Genomic DNA, 24,399 nt, shown 5'->3' with positions numbered 1-24,399 from the left:
TATTAATATAGTCAATTGTTGAAATAAATGTTAATCATGTTGTTGCTCTTGTAAATTTTGCTTTAATTCAAGTGAGTTGCCTAACTCCTAAACATTATCTCCTTTTTTATATTTTGAAATTGTTCTACAACATAATGTGTGACGTGACGAACGGATTGTGCATAAGCGATTCACTGAAAATCTGAAAAATCAATTATTCAGCGAAATGTCGGAATCTCCTGTCTTGGGTATCTACGAGTCAACATTTGCTAAAACAGACAAAACTGATGCGATTCTGTTTGTCGAGGGAAAGAAGTTGCATGTGAATAAAGCGGTGGGTTCTGTAAAAACGGCCAGTTTCTGAAAAAACGTTTTCCAGGTTCTCTCCTACCACTCCGACTACTTCGACGCTCTTTTCAATTCGGATTTCAAAAAAAATTCGATGCAAGAAATTCCGATTAATGACGTGAATTTCGAAGATTTCGCTGCCACGTTGAGCCTTCTTCAGAAGAATCCAATTAAGCCAACAGGTGAGATATTTCTATTAGCATAGGAAGCTTTTTACAACCGCGCTCTACCGAACAGAAGAAAATTGCGTCCGAAATTGAGAGACTCAGAGAAAAAGAGACATTTTTCAAGATAATTTCGGTGGAGCGCAGTTGTAAAAACTGTGCCGAGCTAGGTAAATTGCTCAGTCGATACTTTTCAGTTGAAAATGCCGAACGACTTCTGGAAATCGCCGATCGATTCCTTCTTCCCGTCGCCAAACCATCGGTAGAAGTCGTTTTGATCACGAGCTACAAAGATAAACTAGAAAAAATTCGAATCGCTGATAAATTCAAATTGAAAGAACTTTTGAATCATACAGTTATGCTGTACACAAAAACTCATGACTTATGTATTATTAAGAGAGAGCCGGTCTATAAAACGTTGTCTGATAATTGTAAAGCATGTTTTTTCAGTCGGCTGTCAAATCTTTTGGGATATGATTGAATAAAATGTTTATTTTTAATTGTTTCAATGTGTTTTATCGATTTCAAAACGTTGCTGAAACACTAATATTCTTATTTCCTGGCTTTCTATTGCTTTAAATATGTGAAATTATCCCGGAAAAAAGGTGAAATTCGGGTCGAAAATCGCAGCGCCGCCATTTCTCACGGTTTTGTTTCTCGATATTTCGGAAAGTTTTCGATTAATTTTTGTTATTGAAACACTGAATTTTATTGATTTCGCTAATTTTTTAAAACAACTTCCACTCTTCACGGTGTTCCTAACAGCGAAATGGAATTTTTCAGTATTTTTTCATTATAGCGCATGAGGCGGAATATCATTTGAGCACAAGTTGAAAATTTTCTGTCGTCTCTATGATTTTATCGGGATCTTTTTATAATTTTTACAAAAATCTTGTTTTCTTTTTTTAATTGAAAATTTGTAGACTCACACCTGTTTTTTATTGTTCCCCTCTATGAAATTGCTCCGAAAACTCTGATTTTTCCTGAAAACCACTTTTTGAGCAGATGTTCGTTTTGGATTTTTGATAAAAGCTTTTTCGCCAAAATTTTAGATCAACAATTTTCAGAGATCACAATAATTATTGAAGCGGGAAGCTTCGCGGGCTGTTATAAGTTTTTCTTCACTCGGCAATTTTTCCTTTTTCTTCCTATTAGCGGCCCACCCCTTCTAACAACTGCGCCCCACCGCAAACGAGAGAGTTTCGGTGAGAGACGCAGAATTTTTTCGCGCGGGAATAAATATTTTTACCATTTTTGACCTATTTTCGCTGTTTTTAAAAACAAATTACATAAAAACTTTCGAAAAATAGTGAAAATAGGTCAAAAAGTGAAAATAATTGTTGGCGCGAGAAAAAAATCTGCGTCTCTCGCCGATACTCTCTCGTTTGCGGCGGGGCGCAGTTGTAACGAATTTGCTCGGCTAATACAATTCTTCGAAAAATTTCCGTTTTTTTATTAATTATTGTTGTGCGTGCGATTTGCTTTACTACAGGTATGTGCCCGGGTGGCGTTGAGCGCCTCGCATTTTCAGCCGAAATTTGAAAATGCGACGAGAAAGAGTGTGCGAAATGGAGAGACGCAGACACACTCTCTCGATTTTACACTCTCTCTCTCGTCGCATTTTCGCCCACTTTAAAATCTTTCAGCGCCCAAAGCGCCTCCATAGGCACATCCCTGCTTTCCTATATAATTTTAATCCGTCTAATGTGAAAAACACGAGATAAAGTATTTTTTTTCAGAAAATGACCGATATCGATCCGAATTCTCCCGCCAACCTCCGTGCACTCATGCTCTATGACATTTCTCAACGGAAAACAATGCAAGAATCAATAGAAAGTCATCGAGTTTTGTGTGAACATTTGGGAAAACAAGGGATTTCATATGATGAATATGAGCTTTGTTTCAATCGATGTCTCAATGAAAACTATCATTCTACTATAGCGAAAAGGTGATTATTGAGTTTTTATGTTCAAAATAATTTCAGTTTTAAAATTTCAGAGATCTCACGATTCCTGATATCTATGTATGCATTCTATCTGATGTCATCAATGGAAAACTTGCTGAAAAATCAATCGATGATTTGTGTAAAGCATTCAAAGATCATAAAATCGATAAGGAAGATCATCTCTATTGGTTCAAACGCTTCGAAAATGGACACCTATTCAGTCCTGTTCTATTGTTCCCAAATGATGTTCTTTTTGAAATTGCTGAGCGATGTGATTTGAAGACATAGTAAGCATTGATTTTTTTGTTGCTAGAATCCAATTAACTCAATTTTTACAGTCTGAAGCTTCGAAAAGTGTCTTCTGGCCTTCGAAACATCGTTGATCGGCTGAAACCGCCCTACAAAAATATCGAAATTCGTATCTACCCGTATCTGATAACTCTACGTCTCAATGATGTGTTGCTAAAGTATCCCCATCTACAAGGATCTGAAGTCGCATTCGAGGAATTGAAATTTGCACTGATGAATCCGAAACTTAAACTGGAAACTCTTCGTGTCGCATGGTATTCCTCACCATTACGTAATAAGGTTGTAGGAAAATATATAACTATGTTCGATGATCTTCTCAACTCTCTGAATCACAAAATCCACGTGGAGCACTGCTCGATTAACGCTGAACGAGACGAAAGAATGATAAGCGTTTTGCAGTGTTTGAAGCCTGGAACACTTGAAGTGATGACTCTGACAGGAGGACTAATTCATGAAAACAGTCAAATTTCCACATTGGAACAGTGGAAACAAGCGAAACATGTCAAAGTCGAAACAATTTTTATGGTTCCAATAAGGATTTTTTCAAATTTCGCTTCTTTCGAAGTGAGTTCGACGCCGTTTTTCACTGAAGATGTTGCCAAATTGATAGATGTAAGTGTACAATTCTATTCTAGTAAATGAAAAAAGTTTTTTTTCAGACACTCGACCAATTTCAATCGACCAATTTCAAATCTTGTAAAATTAATTGTACATTAACACTGGATACAAAAAAGATCAAGCAAGAACTGAATCTTCAGAGTAGTTCTGTTCCTCGGGAGTATTCAATTCGAAATTCAGATTTTTTCATTCAATTCTCACTGAACCAAAAATCATTCAAAGTTTACAAAAAGTTCCATATTAACATTTGATTGTGATTTGTTGTTTTCAGACCCCCGTCGCTTTTTTGTATCGCTGATAAATTCAAATTAAACGAACTTTTGAATCATGTAGTTATGTATTATTAAGAAAAACCCCGTCTATGAAGCATTGTCTGATAACACTACAGAAACTTTTTTCAGTCGCCTGTTAACTCTTATGTGATATATCAATATATTATTGAATAAAATGTTTTTCTTATTGGGTTCAATTTTGTTTTATCAATTTTAAAGCGTTGTAAACAATATTCTTATTTTTGGCGTTTCTTTGTTTTCAACTATTTTTTTGTTAACTTATTGTCGCAACAAAAAAGTTCCGACATTTTTTCCCCTTCGGTGTTTGCGGACTCAAGCCAAAATTTGATAATTTTGGCTTGAGTCCGCAAACACCGACGAGGAAAAAATGTCGGAACTTTTTTATTTCGATAATAAATATCGGTGGAAATTTTATAATTTTTCAACCCGATGTACGGTAAGCAATACCGAAGTCCGCAAACACCGACGTGCCACGAGGCATTTTTCAAAGCGGTTTTTTTCCGATTTTCGCGTTGTAAACACAAGTTTTTGCACGATTTTCAGCATTTTCCACGACTTTTCGCTCAATTTCCGTTTAAAACTCCTTTTTCCAGGTAAAAATGTCGCAACAGACAACCACCAGCATTTACGAGTCAAAATTCGCTCAATCTGACAAAACTGATGCAATTCTCGTCGTTGATGAAAAGAAATTACATGTGAATAAAGCGGTAAAACACTGAATTTTTTCAGAAAATAAGCTAAATCAATAATAGTTTTCAGGTTCTTTCCTGCCACTCTGAGTTCTTCAACACACTATTTAATGGAGAATTCAAGGAAAAATCGATGACTGAAATACCGATTGAAGATGTCGATTTTGAGGATTTCGCCACACTTTTGAGTCTTGTCCATCCGAATCCAATCAAGCCGAAAGGTAGTTTTTATTTTTCGAAAATTCAAATAAAAGAGTTTTTTTCAGAAGAAAACGCGGAGAAGCTTCTGGAGCTCGCCGATCGTTTCATGCTTCCAGCAGCTAAATTCACTTTAGAACTTTTTCTGATCGCAACGCCTTTGACGACGATGCAGAAAATTCAACTCGCCGACAAGTACAAATTGGACAGTCTTCTGAATCAAGCTGTGGCTTCGTTGGTGTTGAATGAGATTTGTGGAATTCGAAGTAAGCTGGATTTCAAGAGAATATCGGATAATACTAAATCTGTTCTTTTTGTTCGCATGCTTGATATAATGGGATATTGAATAATAATAAATCTTCTTTTATTTGTTGGTTTCTTTGGTTAAACATTTTTGAATCTTTGAATTTCTTCTCATATCTTTTTTATTCTTCATTTTCCGAATTTTTACAAATTTTCTCGCTGAAATTACAGTTGGCAATGTCTCAACCTCCTGAAACATGTATCTACGAGTCATCATTCGCTCCAACGGATAAAACCGATGCGATTCTGGTTGTCCAGGGAAAAAAGTTGCATGTCAATAAAACGGTTCGTGGGAATTCTCCAATAAATTTGAATTTCCAAAAATAAATTTAATTTTCCAGCTTCTCTCCTGTCACTCAGACTACTTCAACACTCTATTCAATGGAGAATTCAAAGAAAAATCGATGTCAGAAATCGAAATTGAAGATGTCGATTTCGAAGATTTTGCTACTCTTTTGAGTCTGATTCACCCGAAACCAATTACGCCGACAGGTAATTAAGCTAATTATTGATATATTTCACTTATGAAATTTCAGCTATTAATGCCGAAAGAATTCTGGAACTCGCCGACCGATTCCTTCTCCCAGCGGCTACAAACTACATGGAATTGTTCCTGATATCTACAGAACTGGCGGCATTTTATAAACTGATCCTTGGTGATAAATATGGATTAAATCTTCTCATAAAACACGCCTTGTCTCTATATACTGTAAAGTATGGACTGGATTCAACGGACTGATAATTCTAACTTTCATTGTCTGCGTCTCCACGCGCACATCTATCTCTCACCCTTTGTTATTCTCACACCATTTGACCTCTCCCGTTTGCCCTACGCCCGCGGGCGCCATTGTCTCCCACCCCCAGACCAGTATATAAGGCCGAGCGCAAGCTCATTCGTGGCCGGTCTCCGTACCCCTAACTTGTTGCCTTTTCTCTTGTTACTTACCTTTGTTATTCCCTTATCCCCCAGCGCCACTCTATCTGTAACACTTAGCTTTTAGTCAATAAACTCTTATTTAGCGCATAACCGTTTATGGGTTGTCTAAACACACCTAATCGGTACTGGTAGCAGCGAGTTGCGTCTCAATTTTGAGACGTTTAAACACCCACCCACCCACCCCGCTTTTTATTGATTTTTAGTGCGCTTAGGACTTTTACTCCTTTAACTAGTCAACGGGAGTGCACGCCCGTAGTTTTAGGTTAGTAACTGTAGGTTAACATAGGTAGTTTCTAGGTAAATTTAGCATTTTTAGGCTTTTACGTAGGTTAATGGGAAGCGCGACATTTTGACCGTCTTCACCGGTCGTAGTTGGGTCACTCAGTAGCAGTGCCACCCATGGGCATGATAAGCTTATCGTAACGCGCTTTAGGAAAGCCGTTCGTCGCACCCCCTCTTCCCCTCTTAACAAAATTGCTCATGCATGGCAATTTTTCGGTCCGTTTTAACTCGTTATCGTTTCTCTGTCGAAATTCCCCCCGACAGAGCCCCCCTCTTCCCTTTTTGGGACTCCTTCTAGTTCGCGACGGATTGGAACAACACATCTCGACCCGTCATCGATTTTCGGACAGCAACACGCGGAAAATCGTGGCAATCACACTCAATTCGACTACAGGACAGTTCTCCCGTCGAAAGTCGGTAAGTCTAGCGCTTTTCCTGGTCACAGCGGGTTGTGTGGGGTTAGAAACGGGGTTGACCACCGTGTCAACCCTCTAACTGCCACCTTCTCGCTCAGGAATCGCTTCTGTCCATAAGACATGTAGTTCTCTACACAACATTTAAATCTTACTTCTGTTGTCGTGAGACAGCAGAGTGAGCTACCCTCGATAAATTTTTATCAGATTTTGGTCGGCGAATGGCTATGAAGGATGATTTGCGGTGAAGGCAGAGGCCTCAGGATTGAGCGCCGACAAAGAACAGTCCGGGACTGTTTGGTAGGCTCCGAAGCTGTTACGAATTTCGGGCTTCGGGAAAGAAGCTGTTACGAATTTCGGGCTTCGGGAAAGAAGCTGTTACGAATTTCGGGCTTCGGGAAAGAAGCTGTTACGAATTTCGGGCTTCGGGAAAGAAGCTGTTACGAATTTCGGGCTTCGGGAAAGAAGCTGTTACGAATTTCGGGCTTCGGAAACTCGTACGAAAAGTACGGAGCAGTCCGGGACTGCTCGGCGGTGCCCCTACACGAGCTAGGAACCAGGCACGAGAGGTGGAGAAACCCTCGGGGCTCCATCAGTGAGCGGAAGGCGACAGGAGACAGGTAGATGGAGCATAACCTGTCAAAACAGCCCTTCGGGCAGAGAAGAAGCGCCACAACCACGTGGCAAAGGATTATCGACATCCGAAATAGTCGAGGAGCAACATGGAACAATTCGACAAGTCGTCGAGTGACAAGGAAGCAAGTCGACAAGCCATCGACGTCAAACAACGAAGATTAGCCGAGAAGAAGGAGTTCCTCGCTGAAGAACGGACGAAGAAACACAAATCGTCATCATTTGTACAGTCCGGAAGCACCAATGGTCAGAGATTGACGTCGGATTTCCATCAAAATCCATCGGAAGTGGAAAACGCCTGAAAAATCTGAAATTCCACTCGTTCTCCAAGTTTTTCGACGCGAAGAAATGGCATTCTTCGTAAATCGATGAAGTACAGTAAGAACTTCTCGGAGAAAGGCGCATGGTAAGGCGCGGCCGACAGGTCTCGGCACGACAAACCGCAGACGCGACCGCGTCGCCTACCGTAAGCTGGAGCAAGCGACAACAACAACAACAAGTCGTCATTTTGGTTTTCGAAAGTCGCCGGAGTAATTTTTCTCTCCGTTTTCGCTGTTTTCGCCAAAATTTTTGCGTTTCTTTTGCCTAAAAATAATTTTAGCAAGCGTTTCAGCTGTTTTTCGTGATAAATCGCCGCTCAAGTCACAAAATTTTTGAGAAAGACAAAATTTTGTCTTGGCCTAAAATATTTTTGCTGTTTTACGTATGTTTTCGTCTTTCGCGGACTATTTCCGACCTCTCTCGTGGTCAATCGTCTAGGTTACGCTCGTATTTGCAGACTGGAACGTCAAAGCAACAACCGTCAAGGAGGAGAAGACTACGCCGAAGCGATACAGGTCAGTCACGGGGTTGGTGGAGGGGCTGACCACTGTGTCAGCCCACCAACTGCCGTTGCTGATCTCGCTGAGGTCACTTCTCCGGTCATACGCGTAAAACCGAGCGGTGCCTCGGCTGAAAGCCTGAGCCCGTCTCGAAATACACCTGAAACAGCTGGTATCTCGGGCTTCGGCTTGAATACAGCTTACATTGCTAATCGGTTGAAAGAAATCGGAGAAATCCGGGATCTGGAAAACTTTTCAGGTGACGAAGATGCATCGGTCAATCAACGGAAGTACACCGAGGAACAGGTCGAAACAAGCGACGAAGAGGACTTCGAGGACGGATTCATTCCTCAAGTAATGGCGCCATCGGGCAGAGCAACGCCAACACCGGACAGTCATGGCAAAACGAGCCGAGAAGATTTCTACGGATCCGTTCGTGCACTCAAAGGTCGAGTGGCAGGGATCGAAGAGGAAGCTCCGGATGGAGGCAAGGAGCGAGCATTTCCTACAATGCTGAAGGATCAAGCAGGAGAAAACCTGGAGACCATTCCGAACGAAGATCGCGGACGCGATCACAACGCTGACAAGGTTGGTTCTATGAACAATCCCCTGAGGAACTGCAACCACTTGGTTTCCTGGAACGCCCAGAAGTCAAGTGATAGTGTCACAGACGACACGAAGTCAACAATCCGGCACTTGCTGCTGATGAAGAAGGAGACCATCGAGAATCTGGACATGGCCTGTAAGGCAGCGAACAAGCTGGCAGCGGAGCAGCGCGTCAACATGCAATTGGTGCAGAGACAAGTCGATCGAGCTCTTTGCGTGGCCGAGAAGCTGAACCATTTGGAGGAAGAACTTTCTACGATACCAGTCGATTTGGATCGTAAGGTAAGCGATCGTGGTTTTCGGAACCGAGAGGTGATCGGGGTTGGAAGCGGGGATGAACACCGTGTCATCCCTCCAACTGCCGCCACCACAACCAGAACCCGTAGTTTGTCACCTAACAGTGGTACAAACACGCAACATCCTTACACCCCTGTGGTCGCAAGACATCAGGTTCCATCGTTTCTCATGGCTTCACACAGCAACGATCTGTTACAAGGCGTGGAGAGTGAACACGAGTCTCAAGAAGATGTCAATAGGACTTTCCCTACCGGGCTTAAGGAGGAAGCGAGGGACGACGCAGAGAGCATTCTGGCGGAGAGCCCGGATACAACATTCGATGACAACGTTCAAGAAATGAAGGAAATGCTCGTAGACACCAACCACAGGCAAAGAAGCAAAGCTCTATCGCGTTCAAGCAAGAAAGTCACCGGAGAGTCTGCCGAGTTATTCTTTCACAGGATCAGCGAACTAGCGAAGCAGTCGTACAGTGGCAACACGACGTCCAAGAAAGAAGTAGCACCGGAAAAGTTCCTGATTGATCTGAACCCAGATAGCAAGTCCCTCGTATGGCTTCGTACACAAGCAACGCCCGAAGAAGCTCACAGTGATGCCGTATCAGTTGACGGATGTATAACATCGGCAGGCCAACCCGCGCCAAACGCACAACTTCCGACAGAGCCGATAGCCTCTCCGACAAACATAGTCATCGACTACAGGGATAGGGTCAACCAACGCGACCTCTCTCGGAACAACAGAAGACGAAACCACAACGGAGGCGGAAATGAATGGTCCGAAAGAAAGTGTTACTATTGCCAAAAGACTGGACACTACCTTCGAGGTTGTCGGCAGAAGCGAGAAGATCGCGAGAACGGGATCATCACCCAACGATCTAACAGGGACTGGAACCCGCGACATAATCACCAAATAGATGTCAACGCTGTCTTTCGAGATGACGAGGTGAAGGCTCTTCGCGATGCAATCCAGGCAAGAGATGAGCAGATTGAGGAGTTCTCAAAGCAACTAGACAGGATCAGTCAGGGTAGTCATTACTCAACTTCTGAAAGCTCAACGAGCGAGGCAAGCCACCTACGATCAACCTACGATCCGCCAGGTGAATCATCTGCCGATTCCCTCTTCCACAAGGCTCTCAAGCTGACGATGCAGTCGTACCACGAGTATCGGAAGGATCCCGAGTACCAGAACGAAGTCTCACTGGAACGGCTCCTGGAAAGATTGAACCAGGCAATCAAAAGCCTGGCCATACGGGAGGCACCATCGACGACAGATCAGACCCCGGACACTGCTCGTGAAGGAGAAGCATGCCTCGTCCCCAACCAGCAGCCGCCGGAGCCCACCCAATTGTCCACACAACTGGCAGCTTCGTTGGCAAACACGGCAACCGACCACAAAGATCAAGATGATTGTCGGGACCATCGGTCAGAACGACAAGGTCGGGACGACGACTACGGAGGTCGTAGTTCTGAGAACGACTCCCAGGTAAGTCGAAGAGAAATCTTGCTTACTTTTACAGGAAAGTGTCATTACTGTGGCAAAGTAGGACACATGGCAAGGAGCCACAAGCTGAAGCAGCAGTCAGTGGCCAATCAACAAAAGTCAAAGGACCCTGTGAGCAACCACCAGGTTATCCAGGTGGATGCGGAAGAAGAAGCATCATGCCTTCGCGAGATGATTCTGTGGCAGGATCTCCGAATCCACGAGCTCAAGGAGTGGAACGATAGACTCCGGAGAGACAACTCCAGCTCCACGAGCGGGAACCAGACAAGTCAAGCAGACCCACCAAGCGCCATGGCGCTATGGACAATATTTGGCCAAAAGAATAAGTTTCCTAGGTCTAAGTTTAACCTGGTTTAGTAGACCAGGGACGGTCTCGTTTGAAAAAGGGAGCCGGGAAATGACATCCTGGATGCATTTCTTGGTGTAGACCTAGGAAAAGCGGCTTCCCAAACCAATTTTCACACCTTTTTGAACCCCAAATTTCCATGACTTTTGTTCGGTTTCCAGAGAAATTCGTTCACTGCGACCATTGGTTCTACACTGGACATTCTAGTCACGTGAGCTCTGGCCACTTCGGCAACACGCTTCGTGTCAATCAGGCAACACCGTGGTCCAAACCAAGCAGTCGAAGGATGATCGATGGATCAAGTCATCAGTCCGTTCTTTGGACGATCGAGGACGATCTCGAATAAAAGATGGGAGGTGTAAAGTATGGACTGGATTCAACGGACTGATAATTCTAACTTTCATTGTCTGCGTCTCCACGCGCACATCTATCTCTCACCCTTTGTTATTCTCACACCATTTGACCTCTCCCGTTTGCCCTACGCCCGCGGGCGCCATTGTCTCCCACCCCCAGACCAGTATATAAGGCCGAGCGCAAGCTCATTCGTGGCCGGTCTCCGTACCCCTAACTTGTTGCCTTTTCTCTTGTTACTTACCTTTGTTATTCCCTTATCCCCCAGCGCCACTCTATCTGTAACACTTAGCTTTTAGTCAATAAACTCTTATTTAGCGCATAACCGTTTATGGGTTGTCTAAACACACCTAATCGGTACTATACTAATCGTGCTGAAATCTTCAGCTACTCTGGTGCATTCACTAATTTTTCTGACGCCACTAAGGCTAGATTGTATGAGAAATTGGTTGATGTCAAAAAGTAATGTAGCTCTATTTGGGTAAATTCGCTTTTCATAGTGTTTTTATTTGTATTATTTGTTCGCAATAAAATGTTTAAATCCACGGTGATTTTTTCGGAACCACCTCCTTTCATTCTAACTAGTTTTTCTCGAAAATGAATTGTTATTTTCGGAAACTAATTGTAGTTACCCGAGGTAACAGGAGGATCTATAGCAGTTAAAAAGAATTTTCCGAAAATTTTCAGTCATTTTCGAAAAAAAACTCGTTAGAATGAAAGGAGGTGGTACCGAAAAAATCACAGTGATTTCAGAATAATAATAATATTCGAGGTACTGTAGTTCCTAAAGTACGCAAACACCGTCATTGCTCATCTTTGAAAAGTTGATTATTTTCGTCTGGTTTTTGTTGCAATTTTAACCGATTTTCTATTGTTTTCTCTATTTTTAATGTTTTTTTCAGGTAAAAATGTCAGCAACTCTAGTTGTTAGTATCTACGAGTCAACATTCGCTCCAACGGACAAAACTGATGCGATTCTAATTGTCGAGGGCAAGAAATTGCATGTCAATAAATCGGTTAGTTTCAGGTCAATGTTTACATCAAAACCCTTGATTTCCAGCTTCTCTCCTGCCACTCCACTTACTTCAAGACACTGTTCAATTCTGTTCCCGGTTCCTCCGAATTTCAAATTGACAACGTCTCGTTGGAGGAATTCGCCACACTTTTGAGTCAATTTCAGCTAAATCCTATCAAACCGACATGTAAAAGCTATGGAAACATTAAAATATTTTTAATGCTAATTCTCAGGGCGTAATCTGGAGAACGTTCTGAAACTCGCCGATCGATTCGCTCTCCCCGCCGCCAAACGCTACGTGGAACTTTATCTGATGACTGCTTACGGATTGAACTTTGGATTTGATGAGACAATCAGAATCGCAAAAGAACACGAACTGTATTGTCTTCTTGAGAAAACAATCTGTTGGGAGCAACCGAAATTTATTGAATTTATTTACTCAGATAACTTCAAAACGCTTCCAGATAAGGTCCAGGCAAAAATTTTGCACAGCTGTTTAGATAGATACAGATAATAAATTTGTTGTTTTTTTGTTTTTTTTTCTTCTTTTAATTCAGCATTGTGTCTAACATTCACCAATATCTATTTATGCATAACTGTCAATTTCTTGAAATTTTTCGAATTATTTTTGCGAAAAAATTTCAAATTTTCGACTATGATTCAGAATTTGAAGAAATTTTTTTTTCAGAATCTGCCATGGAATCCTTATTCGAGCCATCTGATATGACTGATGCTATTCTGGTAGTTGAGGGAAAGAAGTTGCATGTCAATAAGGCGGTAAATTAAAAAAATTGAATTTTCAGTCTTCAAATCCGCCTATTTTCAGCTTCTCTCCTATCACTCCGACTACTTCAAGAATCTTTTCAGTGGAAATACCCGGAAAAAGGAATTTCCGATCGGTGGAGTCACCTACACTCTTTTTTCTACACTTCTCAGTTTTGTACATTCGAAACCAATTGTTCCCGATGGTAATTGGTTGAAATGGAAGATAATTTTTAAATAATTAATTCCAGAAAGTTCGATATACTCTCTCTTGATGCACGCCGATCAATTCTTGATTCCAGCTGCCAAACGTCACATTGAGCTCATTTTGATTTCAAGCGTACGACCAAGTGAGAATTTGGCTCAATATGCTTTTCGTTATCGACTACATGAACTCACTGAAATCATGTTGAAGCACTTCTACCAACACAAAGACCACAAGGTGTTTACGAATGTTCGTAGAACTGATTGGTTCAAAAAACTTCCCGATAAAGTTCAAGTTGAAATTATGTTGATGTACTTGAAAATTGTTCGAGGTCTTCCGCCGAAATATTATTAAAACTCCACTCTCATGTTGTCTTTTTTCTGTTCGCTGAATGAAACGTTGAATTGTTTTTGTTTTCACTTATTTCTTCGAGTGATAAGTATACTATCTTTGAAATATTTACTCTCTTTTCAGGTAAAAATTGTTTGAATGTATTTAATTCTGAAAGTACTCAATCACCGCCACTCAATGGAAAATTAAAATTTTTTGGGAAAAATTACAGGTGGCAATGTCTAAAGCTTCTGAAACATTTTTACGAAGTGACTTTCACGAAAACTCAAACTTTAGAAGCTGTTTTCATTTCTGAATAATATCGAGGGTACTGTAGTTCCTAAAGTACGCAAACACCGTCATTGCTCAGCTTTGAAAAGTTTAACATTTTTCGGGTTTTTGTTGAAATTTTAACCGATTTTCTCATGATTTCCTTATTTTTTAAATGTTTATTTCAGTTAAAAATGTCAGCAACTCCAGAAATGAGTATCTACAAGTCGACTTTCGCAAAAACCGACAAAACCGATGTGACTCTAGTCGCCGAGGGAAAAAGGTTGCATGTCAATAAAACGGTTCGTGAAATTCTCTAATAAACCTAAATTTCAAGAAAAAAGAAACTTTCCAGCTCCTCTCATGCCACTCCGACTACTTCAACACACTATTTAATGGAGAATTCAAGGAAAAATCGATGCCGGAAATTTCTATCAAAGATGTCAATTTCGAAGATTTTGCTACTCTTTTGAGTCTGATTCACCCGAAACCAATTACTCCGAAAGGTAATTAAGCTAATTATTGATATCTTTAACTTATGAAATTTCCAGAAGTACGAGCTGAAAAAATTCTGGAACTCGCCGAGCGATTCCTTCTCCCAGCTGCTACAAACTACATGGAGTTGTTCCTGATTTCTACAAATATGCGAAAAATCGATAAAATGCGCATTGGTGATAAATTTAGATCAAATCTTCTCATAAAACACGCATTGTCTCTGTATAATACTCGCAATGAAATCTACAGCCACTCTCGTGAGTTCACCAATTTTTCTGAAACCACAAAAGCTAAATTGTATGAGAAATTGGCGGATCTCAAATGTTAATTATGTTCTTCATGCGTAAATTCGTTGATCATATTGTTTTAATCTGCATTATTTGTACACAATAAAATGTTTTAATCAATTATTGTTTCTCTCGAATTTTCCCGGGCTACGGTAGCTACAGATGTACGCAAACACCGTCATTGCTTATCTTTTTTTCGTCTGAATTTTTTAACCGATTTTCTCATGATTTCTTCATTTTTAAGGTTTTTGCAGATAAGAATGTCTGAAACTCCAGAAATGAGTATCTACGAGTCAACATTCGCTCCAACGGACAAAACTGATGGGATTCTGGTTGTCGAAGGAAAAAAGTTGCATGTCAATAAAACGGTTAGTGAAATTCTACAATAAATCTAAATTTCAAGAAAAAAGTAATTTTCCAGCTCCTCTCCTGTCACTCAGACTACTTCAACACTCTATTCAATGGAGAATTCAAAGAAAAATCGATGTCAGAAATCGAAATTGAAGATGTCGATTTCGAAGATTTTGCTACTCTTTTGAGTCTGATTCACCCGAAACCAATTACGCCGAATGGTAATTAAGCTAATTATTGATACCTTTCACGCATTAAATTTCCAGCAATGCGAGCCTATGAAATTCTGGAACTCGCCGAGCGGTTCCTTCTCCCAGCGGCTACAAACTACATGGAGTTGTTCCTGCTTTCTACAGATATACTGAGAATTTATAAGCTGTTCCTTGCTGATAGATATGGATTAAATGTTCTTATTGAACACGCCTTGTCTCTATTCACTCATCGCGCTGAAATCTTCAACAACTCTGATGAATTCATCAGTTTTTCAGACGCCACTAAGGTTAGACTGTATGAGAAATTGGTTGATCTCAAAAAATAATTATGTTCTTTTGGGGTAAATGCCCTTTTCATATTGTTTTAATGTTTATTATTGACACCGGGACATTTCGCAGCCATGAGCTCCACAGCCTCAATTGTCCCGTTTTTTCAGTGATGACTTGACTTTTTCAGACAATTTAATGTTTGAGAAGCAAAAAGAAAAATTTTAATGTAATTTTGATAACGGTGACCGCAAGAAGTTTTGTCCAGAAAAACCTACAAAGAACAATTTTCTTGAAAAAGCTGAAAATAGTTTTTATGATAGAACTAGCCGTAATACATCTAAGAAGTTTAAAGGTTTAGAAAATGACAAAAACTGTTACTTCTACGAGAAAAACTGTTTTCAGCTTTTTAAAGAAAATTGTTCTTTGTAGGTTTTTCTGGACAAAACTTCTTGCGGTCACCGTTATCGAAATTACAAAAAAAAGGTTATTTTTGACTTCTCAAACAATTAATTAGCTGAAAAAATCAAGTTATCACTGAAAAAACAAGAAAATTGAGGCTGTGGAGGTCATGGCTGTGAAACGTCTGTCTGCACTATGTCCAGGAGCCCGTTGTTTGTTCGCAATAAAATATTTTAATCCATGTTTCTTTGTCTCGATTATTCTCGGGCTACGGTAGCTACAAAAGTACGCAAACACCGTCATTGCTCATTCTCTATTTTTCAGCTGTTTTCCCCTATTTTTTTGATTTTTGCTGGATTTTCTTAATTTTCAGCACTAAATATCAAATTTCTAGGTAATTTTCAGAAAATTTTCACATTATTTGCAGAAAAAATGACCAAACCAACAGCCACCGCTCACTTCGAATCGGTTTTCGCTCCATCCGACAAAACTGACGCGGTTTTGTTGGTGGATGGAAAGAAGTTGCATGTTAATAAGGCGGTAAGTTGGAAATTTCAAAAATTCATTTAAAATTTAAAATTTTGAATTTTTTTTTTGAAAATTTGAAAAATAAAACAATTCCAGCTCCTCTCCTACCACTCGGACATCTTCAAAGCTCTCTTCACCACCGAGTCAGAATCCTCCGAATTCGCAATTGATGACGTCAAATTCGAAGATTTCGCCACACTTTTGAGTCTGATTCAACATAATCCGCTGAAAGTGACAGGTAATTTAAGCTCCGCCCACTTTCAGCATAACTTTTTCAAATTTTCAGAATCCAACGCGGAACGTCTTCTGGCTCTCGGCGAGCAATGTCAGATCCCAGCCGCTAAGCGCCACGTGGAACTATTTCTGATCACTGTCAAAAAAGATCGAATGGAGAAAATTCGAATCGCTGACAAATATCAATTGGATGATCTTCTGAAGAATGGAATCGCGCTGTTCAAGACGAATATCGACTTCAAAAATTTGAGAAACAACGCGGATTACAAGAACTTGTCGGACAAAACGAAAGTCGCCATTCTTCATCGATTTTTGGACATGATCCAGTATTAAATTGTTAATTTTACTGTTAAAGCTGTTGAAAATTGTTAAATTTGTTATCATAAACCTTGTTTTTGTTGAGAAATTGACGATTTTTACTCAAATTTAGCAAAAATCCGGTAAAAATCCGAGAAAAATATTTGAATTTCGATGTCACGGTGTTTGCGGACTTGGCCCGTAGTCAACTCTCAGAGTTTTGACTGCAATCATCGGGAAATTTGCGATTTTTGATCAATCTGATGTCGTTTTTCTTATCGGAAGACATAGGTTATATGGAAAGAGAGTTGTAAAAATTTTAGTCAGATTTCGAATGCGACGAAAATCAAAATTCTCTACAGCCGCATTTTTCACTGTTTTCCTTCATTTTTGTGGTAAAAATCGGCTGACACTTCGATTCAATTTTTTTTAAAAATATTAAGAGCCAGTATTTAAGCAGTATCAAAATCCGCAAACACCGCGACGACAGCTGAATTTTTGAATTGAATTAATTGAAATTCCAGCGAAATGCCATTCTACGACCGTTTATTCGTTGAATCTGACAAAACCGATGCAGTTCTGATAATTGGAAAGATTGAGAATGAGTCTGAGGAGCCAATGGTAAATGCGTTATATGAAAATCTGGAAAAAAAATAAAAAATTTCAGAAAAAAGTTCCAAAACTGGAAACAGTCAAAAGATTCTATGTTAACAAGGCGGTAAGAATACAATGTTTTCTCCGAATTAAAAAATTATGTTCAGCTTCTCTCCTACCATTCCGTCTACTTCAAAGAGCTTTTCGAGGACGAAAGATCTCCGCCAGAGTATCTTATCGAAAATGTGGAAGTCAGCGAGTTCGCCGGTGTCTTGAGTTTAATACATAATAAACCCATGTTGAGACTGTGTATGTCGAAGCAAATTCGCTCTATTGAAACCTGCCACATTTTTTCAGATTACAAAGCTGAAAACCTCGTAGAACTCGCCGATCGATTCCAGCTTCCCGCCGCGAAACGCCATCTGGAGCTGTTCATAATGATGGACACCGAAATCGATAAAAATCGAAAAATTCTAGTCGCCGACAAGTATAAACTGAGCGAACTTCTGAAAATGTCTCTGGATCTTTTCCGAACTGAAAACGATTATAGACGATACTGCGACTATTCGAAAAGTTATCCAGTGAACTTCAAACTTTTCTATGATATCTCGAATGAGACAAATGTGAAATTATTTCATAAATTGATTGATATTCTGTGTTGCCCCTGTCGAAGAACATGTGAAATAGAAGAAAATCGAGACGAATCTGTTGAAATTATCGATTACGAAACGTTATTCGCACAATCGGAGAAAACTGATACGGTTCTGGTTGTCGACGGAAAAAAGATGCATGTTAACAAAGCGGTAGCAGGGAGTGCGCTCTACCGCACAAATCATATCATCATTTTCAGATTCTCTCCTACTATTCCGACTATTTCAACACCCTTTTCAATTCGGATTTCAAAGAAAAATCGATGCAAGAAATTCCAATTAAACAGGTGAAATTCGAGCATTTCGCCACGTTGTTGAGTCTCGTTTTGGAGAATCCAATTGTACCATCAGGTGTTTATTGTCGCAAAAGACTATTATCTAACGAATAGTTTCAGAAAGAAACGCCGAGAAGTTACTAGTACTCAGCGAACGATTCCTGATGCCTGTTGCGAAACGTCGCCTGGAACTTTTCATAATTTCGAGTTCTAAAAACCGCTTGCAAAAGGTTCGAATCGCTGAAAAGTTCAAATTGGAGGACCTGATGGACAAATCAATAAGCCTGTTTATCGATCGGGATGATTTTGGAGATTTATTGAATCGACAAATCTATAGAGACTTCTCCGATGATACCAAATGTCAACTGTTTTTTAAGTTGTTAAGAATTATTGATGGCATTTCTTACTAGAAAATCTTGATTGTTGCTAATTGACTACTTTTTCTGGTGTACTTTCGTTTCCAAACTGATTTGATGAAAAACTGATGCAATGTAGAACTATTTTTTATTCGAAACCGGTTTAAATCCGAGAAAAATATTTGAATTCCGATGCCACGGTGTTTGCGGACTTGGCAATCTACCGTAGTCAACTTTTCAGACATGCCTGCTGCAATCACCGGGAAATTTGCGAGTTTTGATCAATCTGATGTCGTTTTTCTTATCGGAAGACATAGATTATATGGAAAGAAAGATGTAAGGAAAAAATTAGCATTGGGGCGCACTTCCTGACCCCAAAATTTTATTTTCCAGCTCCTGACCTACCATTCCACCTATTTCAAAGATCTATTCCAAACAAATCTCGATTCGAAAAAATCTCCATCAGAATTTCGAATCGATAATGTCAAATTCGATGAATTCTCCACACTGATCAGTCTAGTTCAAACGAATCCTTTGAAAATCACCGGTAAGCAAACGCGCTCCATTGATAAAACGAATTTTTGAACTTTTCAAAATTTTTCAGAGAAAAACGCTGAAAACCTGCTGCAACTCGCCGATCGCTTCGACCTACCGAGTGCTAAATGCCACGTGGAATTATTTTTGATCACAAGCGAAAAAAAATCGATTCGAGAAGCTTCGAATCGCTGACAAGTACAAGTTGGAGCGCCTTCTGGAACATTCCGTGTCACTTTTCGATTCGAAATCCAAATTTTTGAATGAAAACGTGTTTTTGAATAAGTGGTGGGGTATTGATAAGCGATTCTTCGGAAATTTGGCAGCGAGTACTGTTGGACGTCTTATGGATCACTTGTTGGAGATTTTGTGAATAAACTTTTCGAAATGTTTGCTTTTTTTGCTATTCGAAGTGTTCATATCATTTTTATATCTCTTTTTTCTTTATTAGCTCAGAACAGTTCTTGCAACTGCGCTCCACCGAAATGTCTTTGAAACATGTCTATTTTTCTCTTTTTCGGTAGAGCGCGGTTGTAAAAAACCGTATGTTTTGATTTTATACAGCCATGTCCCAATTCGAGAGCAATTTCGCTCAAACCGACAAAACCGATGCGATTTTATTGGTCGATGGAAGAAAGTTACATATTAATAAAGCGGTATGCAGTTGCGCTCTATTGCGAATAATTCCCAAATTTCCAGCTTCTGTCCTACCATTCCGACTATTTCAAGAACCTTTTCAAGTGGGATTTCAAAGAAAAATCGATACCAGAATTCAAAATTGATGACGTCGATTTTGAAGAATTCGCCACGTTGCTCAGTTTGATTCAGGAGAATCCGATTATGCCGACAGGTTCCTTAAAAAAGGCGGAGCCGCTGATTATTGATTTTTTCCAGAAGACAACGCTGAGAACATTCTGGAACTCGCTGAACGATTTCTGCTCCCCACTGCCAATCGCCACGTGGAACTGTTCCTTATCTCGACTACGATTCATCGATTCGAGAAAATTCGAATCGCTGATAAATATCGATTGATGGATCTGATGGACCACGGAATCCAACTTTTTCAGAATTCTGGACATTTTCAGTACTTGAAAAATGCCACGTTTTATAAGAACTTGGCAGATGAGACGAAAGTGAAATTGTTTTTTCAGCTGACTAAGAATATGAATTTTAATTGATAAATTTGTTAAATTTGTTATTTTTTGTTGTTTTTTAATGCTATTTTCAACTGAAAATGGGTTTGTGTTCCCAGTTTCACTCTCTTCAACTTTTCCTTGGGTACTGTATTTTAGAAAGTACGCAAACACCGCGCAACGTGGCTCGCTCAAAAAATTCAAATTTCATAACTTTTCTACACGAACTCCTTGATTTTTCACTGTTTTTTGATAGAGTTTTGATGAAATTTCAGCAATTTTCCAGGCAAAAATGACTGTCTACGAGTCAACATTCGCCCAATCAGATAAAACCGACGCGATTCTAGTTGTCAAGCCAGAAGAGGATATTGATTCCGACGAAGAATATGAATCAGCGGCGGTAATAATAAGAAATAGCAGACTTGCAACGGGTCGGGCCGAAATCAAAATTATTCCCGGTCGGAATATTTTGAACCAAAAGTTAGAAGTTTTCAAAAATTTTTTTTGAAATTTTTAGAAAAAAGTTAACTTTTCGACCAAGTTCAATCAAAAGGCGAAATTGTTTGATAATTTAAACACTTTCACTATGAATTTTCGAAAAAAGATTTTATCTTTACTATTAACAAACGCAAACGGCTGTATGTTTGTGTGTCTGTCGCCGATCCTACCGCCCTTCCTACTGAACCGATTTTCTTCAAATTTGGACCGAAAGATCAGAAATTTTCTCTTAATGATGCCCGTCTATTTTTTTAGTTAGTATAGGTCTCGACTAGGTCACTAGGTGAAAAAACGTGGTTTTCAAGCCTTTCAGTGGCTTTTGTTTCCGAAATAGGGAAATAGGAGTTCACGGGGGAAATAATTATAGAACATTTTCATTCTTCAAATGAATTCATTTCTTCAAATTTTCAACACGGGTGGTGTAGAAAAAGAGGTTGAGCAGCCGTTAGGCTGCGTTAACCGACTGGTTTCGAACATTTTCAAAACAAAAACAATTTTTCACAAATTTTTCAGCAGAAATATATCCGACGTGGCCCTGTGGGACAAAGGTTTCCAGCGAACAAACCCTCGCCAATTCGAACAACAACAAAGTTAATAAAGCGGTAGGGAAAATTTTCTAAAAATCTCCAATAATCGATTTTCAGCTTCTCTCCCACCATTCCGACTATTTTAAAGAGATGTTTGATGCTGATTCTGGCATAAAATCTCCTCGCGAATTTCTGATCGAGGATGTAAATTTTGAAGATTTCGCCACTCTTTTGAGTCTTGTTCATGAATCTCCGATAACGTTTCAAGGTAAAAAGATATGGTTTCTCTCTATATTAGCTCATCACATTTCTTACAACTGCGCTCCACCGAAATCCCCTTGAAAAATGTCTCTTTTTCTCGGAATCTCTCAATTTCGCACATAATTTTCCTCGATTTCGGTAGAGCGCGGTTGTAAGACGCGCGCCGTTCTAATAAATCCAATAAATTTCCAGAAAGTGCTGCTGAAAGACTTCTGAAACTCGCATATCAATTCCAACTTCCTGCTGCCAAACATCACGTGGAACTCTTCCTGATGGCGTCATCGTCGTTCAGTAGAGACTCAAAATTCCAGTTGGCTGACAAGTACAATCTCGAGACGCTTCTTAAATCTTCCATCTCGAATATTAGTTCTGTGTGGGTGTGTCCAAAGGAATCTACATTGAAAGGTCTCTCCGATAAGACTAATGTCAGAATTTTCCATCGTCTTATTGATTTGGAGTAATAAAACAATTTTCTTGTTTTTTATTTGTAAAATTAATTAATTGCAGTCGAGATACTCTGATTAATACTATCATTTTTCCCCTCATTATTTTCAGAAAAAGCAACTTTCAGATCGTAATGAGTATCTACGAAAAAACGTTTGCTAAAACGGACAAAACTGATGCGATTCTGGTTGTCCAGGGAAAGAAATTACATGTCGAAAAGGCGGTAAGTTTCTGAAAAACTAATATTGATACAGATTTAAATAAATCTAGATTTGAATTAGGTCCGGGTCTAAGTACAAAAATTTCAAAATTTGAATTTTTTTCGAAAATTTTTAATGTAAGAAGGGTGTATAGCTTTTAGGATTTTTGAATATTTTTTTATAAAAATTTCAGAAATTTCGAAAAATTTGACTCCGGAACGAGATTTTCCAAGTCTACAAATATTCATTTCGAAATTATCAAATTCCAGCTTCTATCCTATCACTCTGCTCATTTCAACGCACTTTTCAACGCGGAATTCAAGGAAAAATCTATGACAGAAATCCCAATCGAAGATGTTAATTTCAAAGAATTCGCCACTCTTCTGAGTCTATTTCAGAGAAATCCGATTGTACCAACAGGTACTATCGAAATCCTAAAAGTAATTCTTAACAAAATTCAAAATTTCTAGAAAACAACGTTGAAAAACTTCTGGAACTCGCCGATCGATTTCTCATTACATCTGTCAAACGTCAATTGGAATTGTTCTTGATTTCTACAAAAATTGACAATCTAGAAAAGATTCGAATCGCTGAGAAATACGAATTGGATGATTTGATGACTCGAGCGGCTCAATGGTACAATAGAAGAGAGGAATTCAAGGAAATGAAAGATAGAATTGAGTATCAACAGCTTAAAGACAGCACTAAAGTCAAACTATTCTACAGATTTTTGAAAATTTGATATTTTTTCATCTTTTTCCACTCATAAACCTCTTTTTCTTGTTCATTTTTGTTTGCAATCCCGGTCAAAACCTGATTAAATATTTCTTGAAGTACGGTAAGCAAAGGCAAAGTCCGCAAACACCGCTGTCCCTCGAAACTTGTTTTTCAACTGTTTTTTTTAGTTTTCAGGTTAAAAGCCGAGTTTTAGCGTGTTCTTGAGCTTCCTAATAATTTTTTCAACAAATATTTTGAATATTGTCGTATGTACCTTCTGAATCCAGTATTTACGAGTCGAATTTCACGAAATCCCGAACTTTTAAAGTTTCTATTACCCATCCGCCGGTGGTTGACCGCTCGCACAAAGTTCGGCCCGGGGACGGAGTGGGTCTCGTTGCGGAATTTCGATTTACGGCGGCTCTTGACCGTACTTTCGCCATAAAAAAGTTGTATACTACGGTAGTCGCGTCGAGACCCACTCCGCGTCCCCGGGCCGAACTTTGAGCGAGTGGTCAGCCGCCGGCGGATGGGTAATAGATTTGAATAATATCGGGGGTACTGTAGTTCCAAAAGTACGCAAACACCGTAATTGCTCATCTTTGAAAATTCAATTATTTTCGTCGGGTTTTTGTAGAAAATTTCGCCGATTTTCTTATGTTTTCTTTATTTATTTACATGTATTTCAGGTAAAAATGTCAGCAACTCCGGCGATGAATATCTACGAATCAACATTCGCCCAATCGGACAAAACTGATGCGGTTCTAGTTGTCGAGCCAAAAGAGGAGAATGATGATGATTCCGACGATGATTACCTTGCTCCGGTGCATTACGAACCACAGGTGATTGTTTACAGCCAGAATCAGACAACAAGCGGGCCGGCCCGATGTCAAAAATGGGTACTCATTTTTCAACGAATTCTTTGAAAATTTTCAAAAATTCATTGTAAAAGTGCTTACCGTAAAAACTCTATTTGAGTTGCATGCAACTCTATTGTTCAAAGCGTCCGTCGGAGGGCAACACTATTAGAGGGGCAATTCAAATAGAGGGTGCAACTCTATTGTTCAAAATGTTTTTTTAAGATGAAATTTTAATTTTAAGGCGTAATTTTTATAACTTCAATTAACAAAAAAACTAAAAAATTAAAAAGAAAACAACAAATTTAACAAGATTGGATTGAAATGAGATTAATCAATTTAAATTTCATCAACATCAAGTGATTCGTCACCGCGGTGTTTGCGTACTGACAGGGGCACCTCTATTAGAGGGGCAACTCTATTAGAGGGGCAATTCAATTAGGGGGTGCAACTCTATTGTTCAAAGCGTCCGTCGGAGGGCAACACTATTAGAGGGGCAATTCAAATAGAGGGTGCAACTCTATTGTTCAAAATGTTTTTTTAAGATGAAATTTTAATTTTAAGGCGTAATTTTTATAACTTCAATTAACAAAAAAACTAAAAAATTAAAAAGAAAACAACAAATTTAACAAGATTGGATTGAAATGAGATTAATCAATTTAAATTTCA

At 39.4% G+C, this 24,399-nt stretch overlaps 4 protein-coding genes across 4 annotated transcripts; all 4 read left to right on the top strand.

Moving 5' to 3' along the window:
* Positions 1 to 2,233: 2,233 nt before the first annotated feature.
* GCK72_020972 (uncharacterized protein) lies at positions 2,234 to 4,889 on the top strand (the record flags this gene model as incomplete). The annotated part of the gene is made up of 6 exons (XM_003100480.2): positions 2,234 to 2,439; positions 2,490 to 2,723; positions 2,775 to 3,357; positions 4,250 to 4,363; positions 4,416 to 4,566; positions 4,612 to 4,889. 6 exons carry the CDS (start codon positions 2,234 to 2,236, stop codon positions 4,887 to 4,889), a joined length of 1,566 nt encoding a protein of 521 aa, XP_003100528.2.
* Positions 4,890 to 5,023: 134 nt separating this feature from the next.
* Positions 5,024 to 5,585, top strand: GCK72_020971 (uncharacterized protein; the record flags this gene model as incomplete). The annotated part of the gene is made up of 3 exons (XM_053733915.1): positions 5,024 to 5,131; positions 5,188 to 5,338; positions 5,383 to 5,585. The coding sequence occupies 3 exons, from the start codon at positions 5,024 to 5,026 to the stop codon at positions 5,583 to 5,585; spliced, it is 462 nt and encodes a 153-aa protein (XP_053582828.1).
* Positions 5,586 to 17,212: 11,627 nt separating this feature from the next.
* On the top strand, positions 17,213 to 19,288 carry GCK72_020970 (uncharacterized protein; the record flags this gene model as incomplete). The annotated part of the gene is made up of 9 exons (XM_053733914.1): positions 17,213 to 17,305; positions 17,352 to 17,402; positions 17,446 to 17,587; positions 17,636 to 18,081; positions 18,129 to 18,279; positions 18,324 to 18,563; positions 18,801 to 18,895; positions 18,953 to 19,106; positions 19,164 to 19,288. 9 exons carry the CDS (start codon positions 17,213 to 17,215, stop codon positions 19,286 to 19,288), a joined length of 1,497 nt encoding a protein of 498 aa, XP_053582827.1.
* A 371-nt stretch (positions 19,289 to 19,659) lies between these two features.
* GCK72_020969 (uncharacterized protein) lies at positions 19,660 to 21,973 on the top strand (the record flags this gene model as incomplete). The annotated part of the gene is made up of 6 exons (XM_053733913.1): positions 19,660 to 19,749; positions 19,793 to 19,943; positions 19,988 to 20,226; positions 20,513 to 20,626; positions 21,369 to 21,519; positions 21,705 to 21,973. 6 exons carry the CDS (start codon positions 19,660 to 19,662, stop codon positions 21,971 to 21,973), a joined length of 1,014 nt encoding a protein of 337 aa, XP_053582826.1.
* Between the last annotated feature and the right edge of the window lie 2,426 nt (positions 21,974 to 24,399).

This window comes from Caenorhabditis remanei, chromosome V (genome assembly GCF_010183535.1).
Source record: "Caenorhabditis remanei strain PX506 chromosome V, whole genome shotgun sequence".
Lineage (NCBI taxonomy): Eukaryota > Metazoa > Nematoda > Chromadorea > Rhabditida > Rhabditidae > Caenorhabditis > Caenorhabditis remanei.
This window is presented reverse-complemented; position numbering and strand designations above follow the sequence as displayed.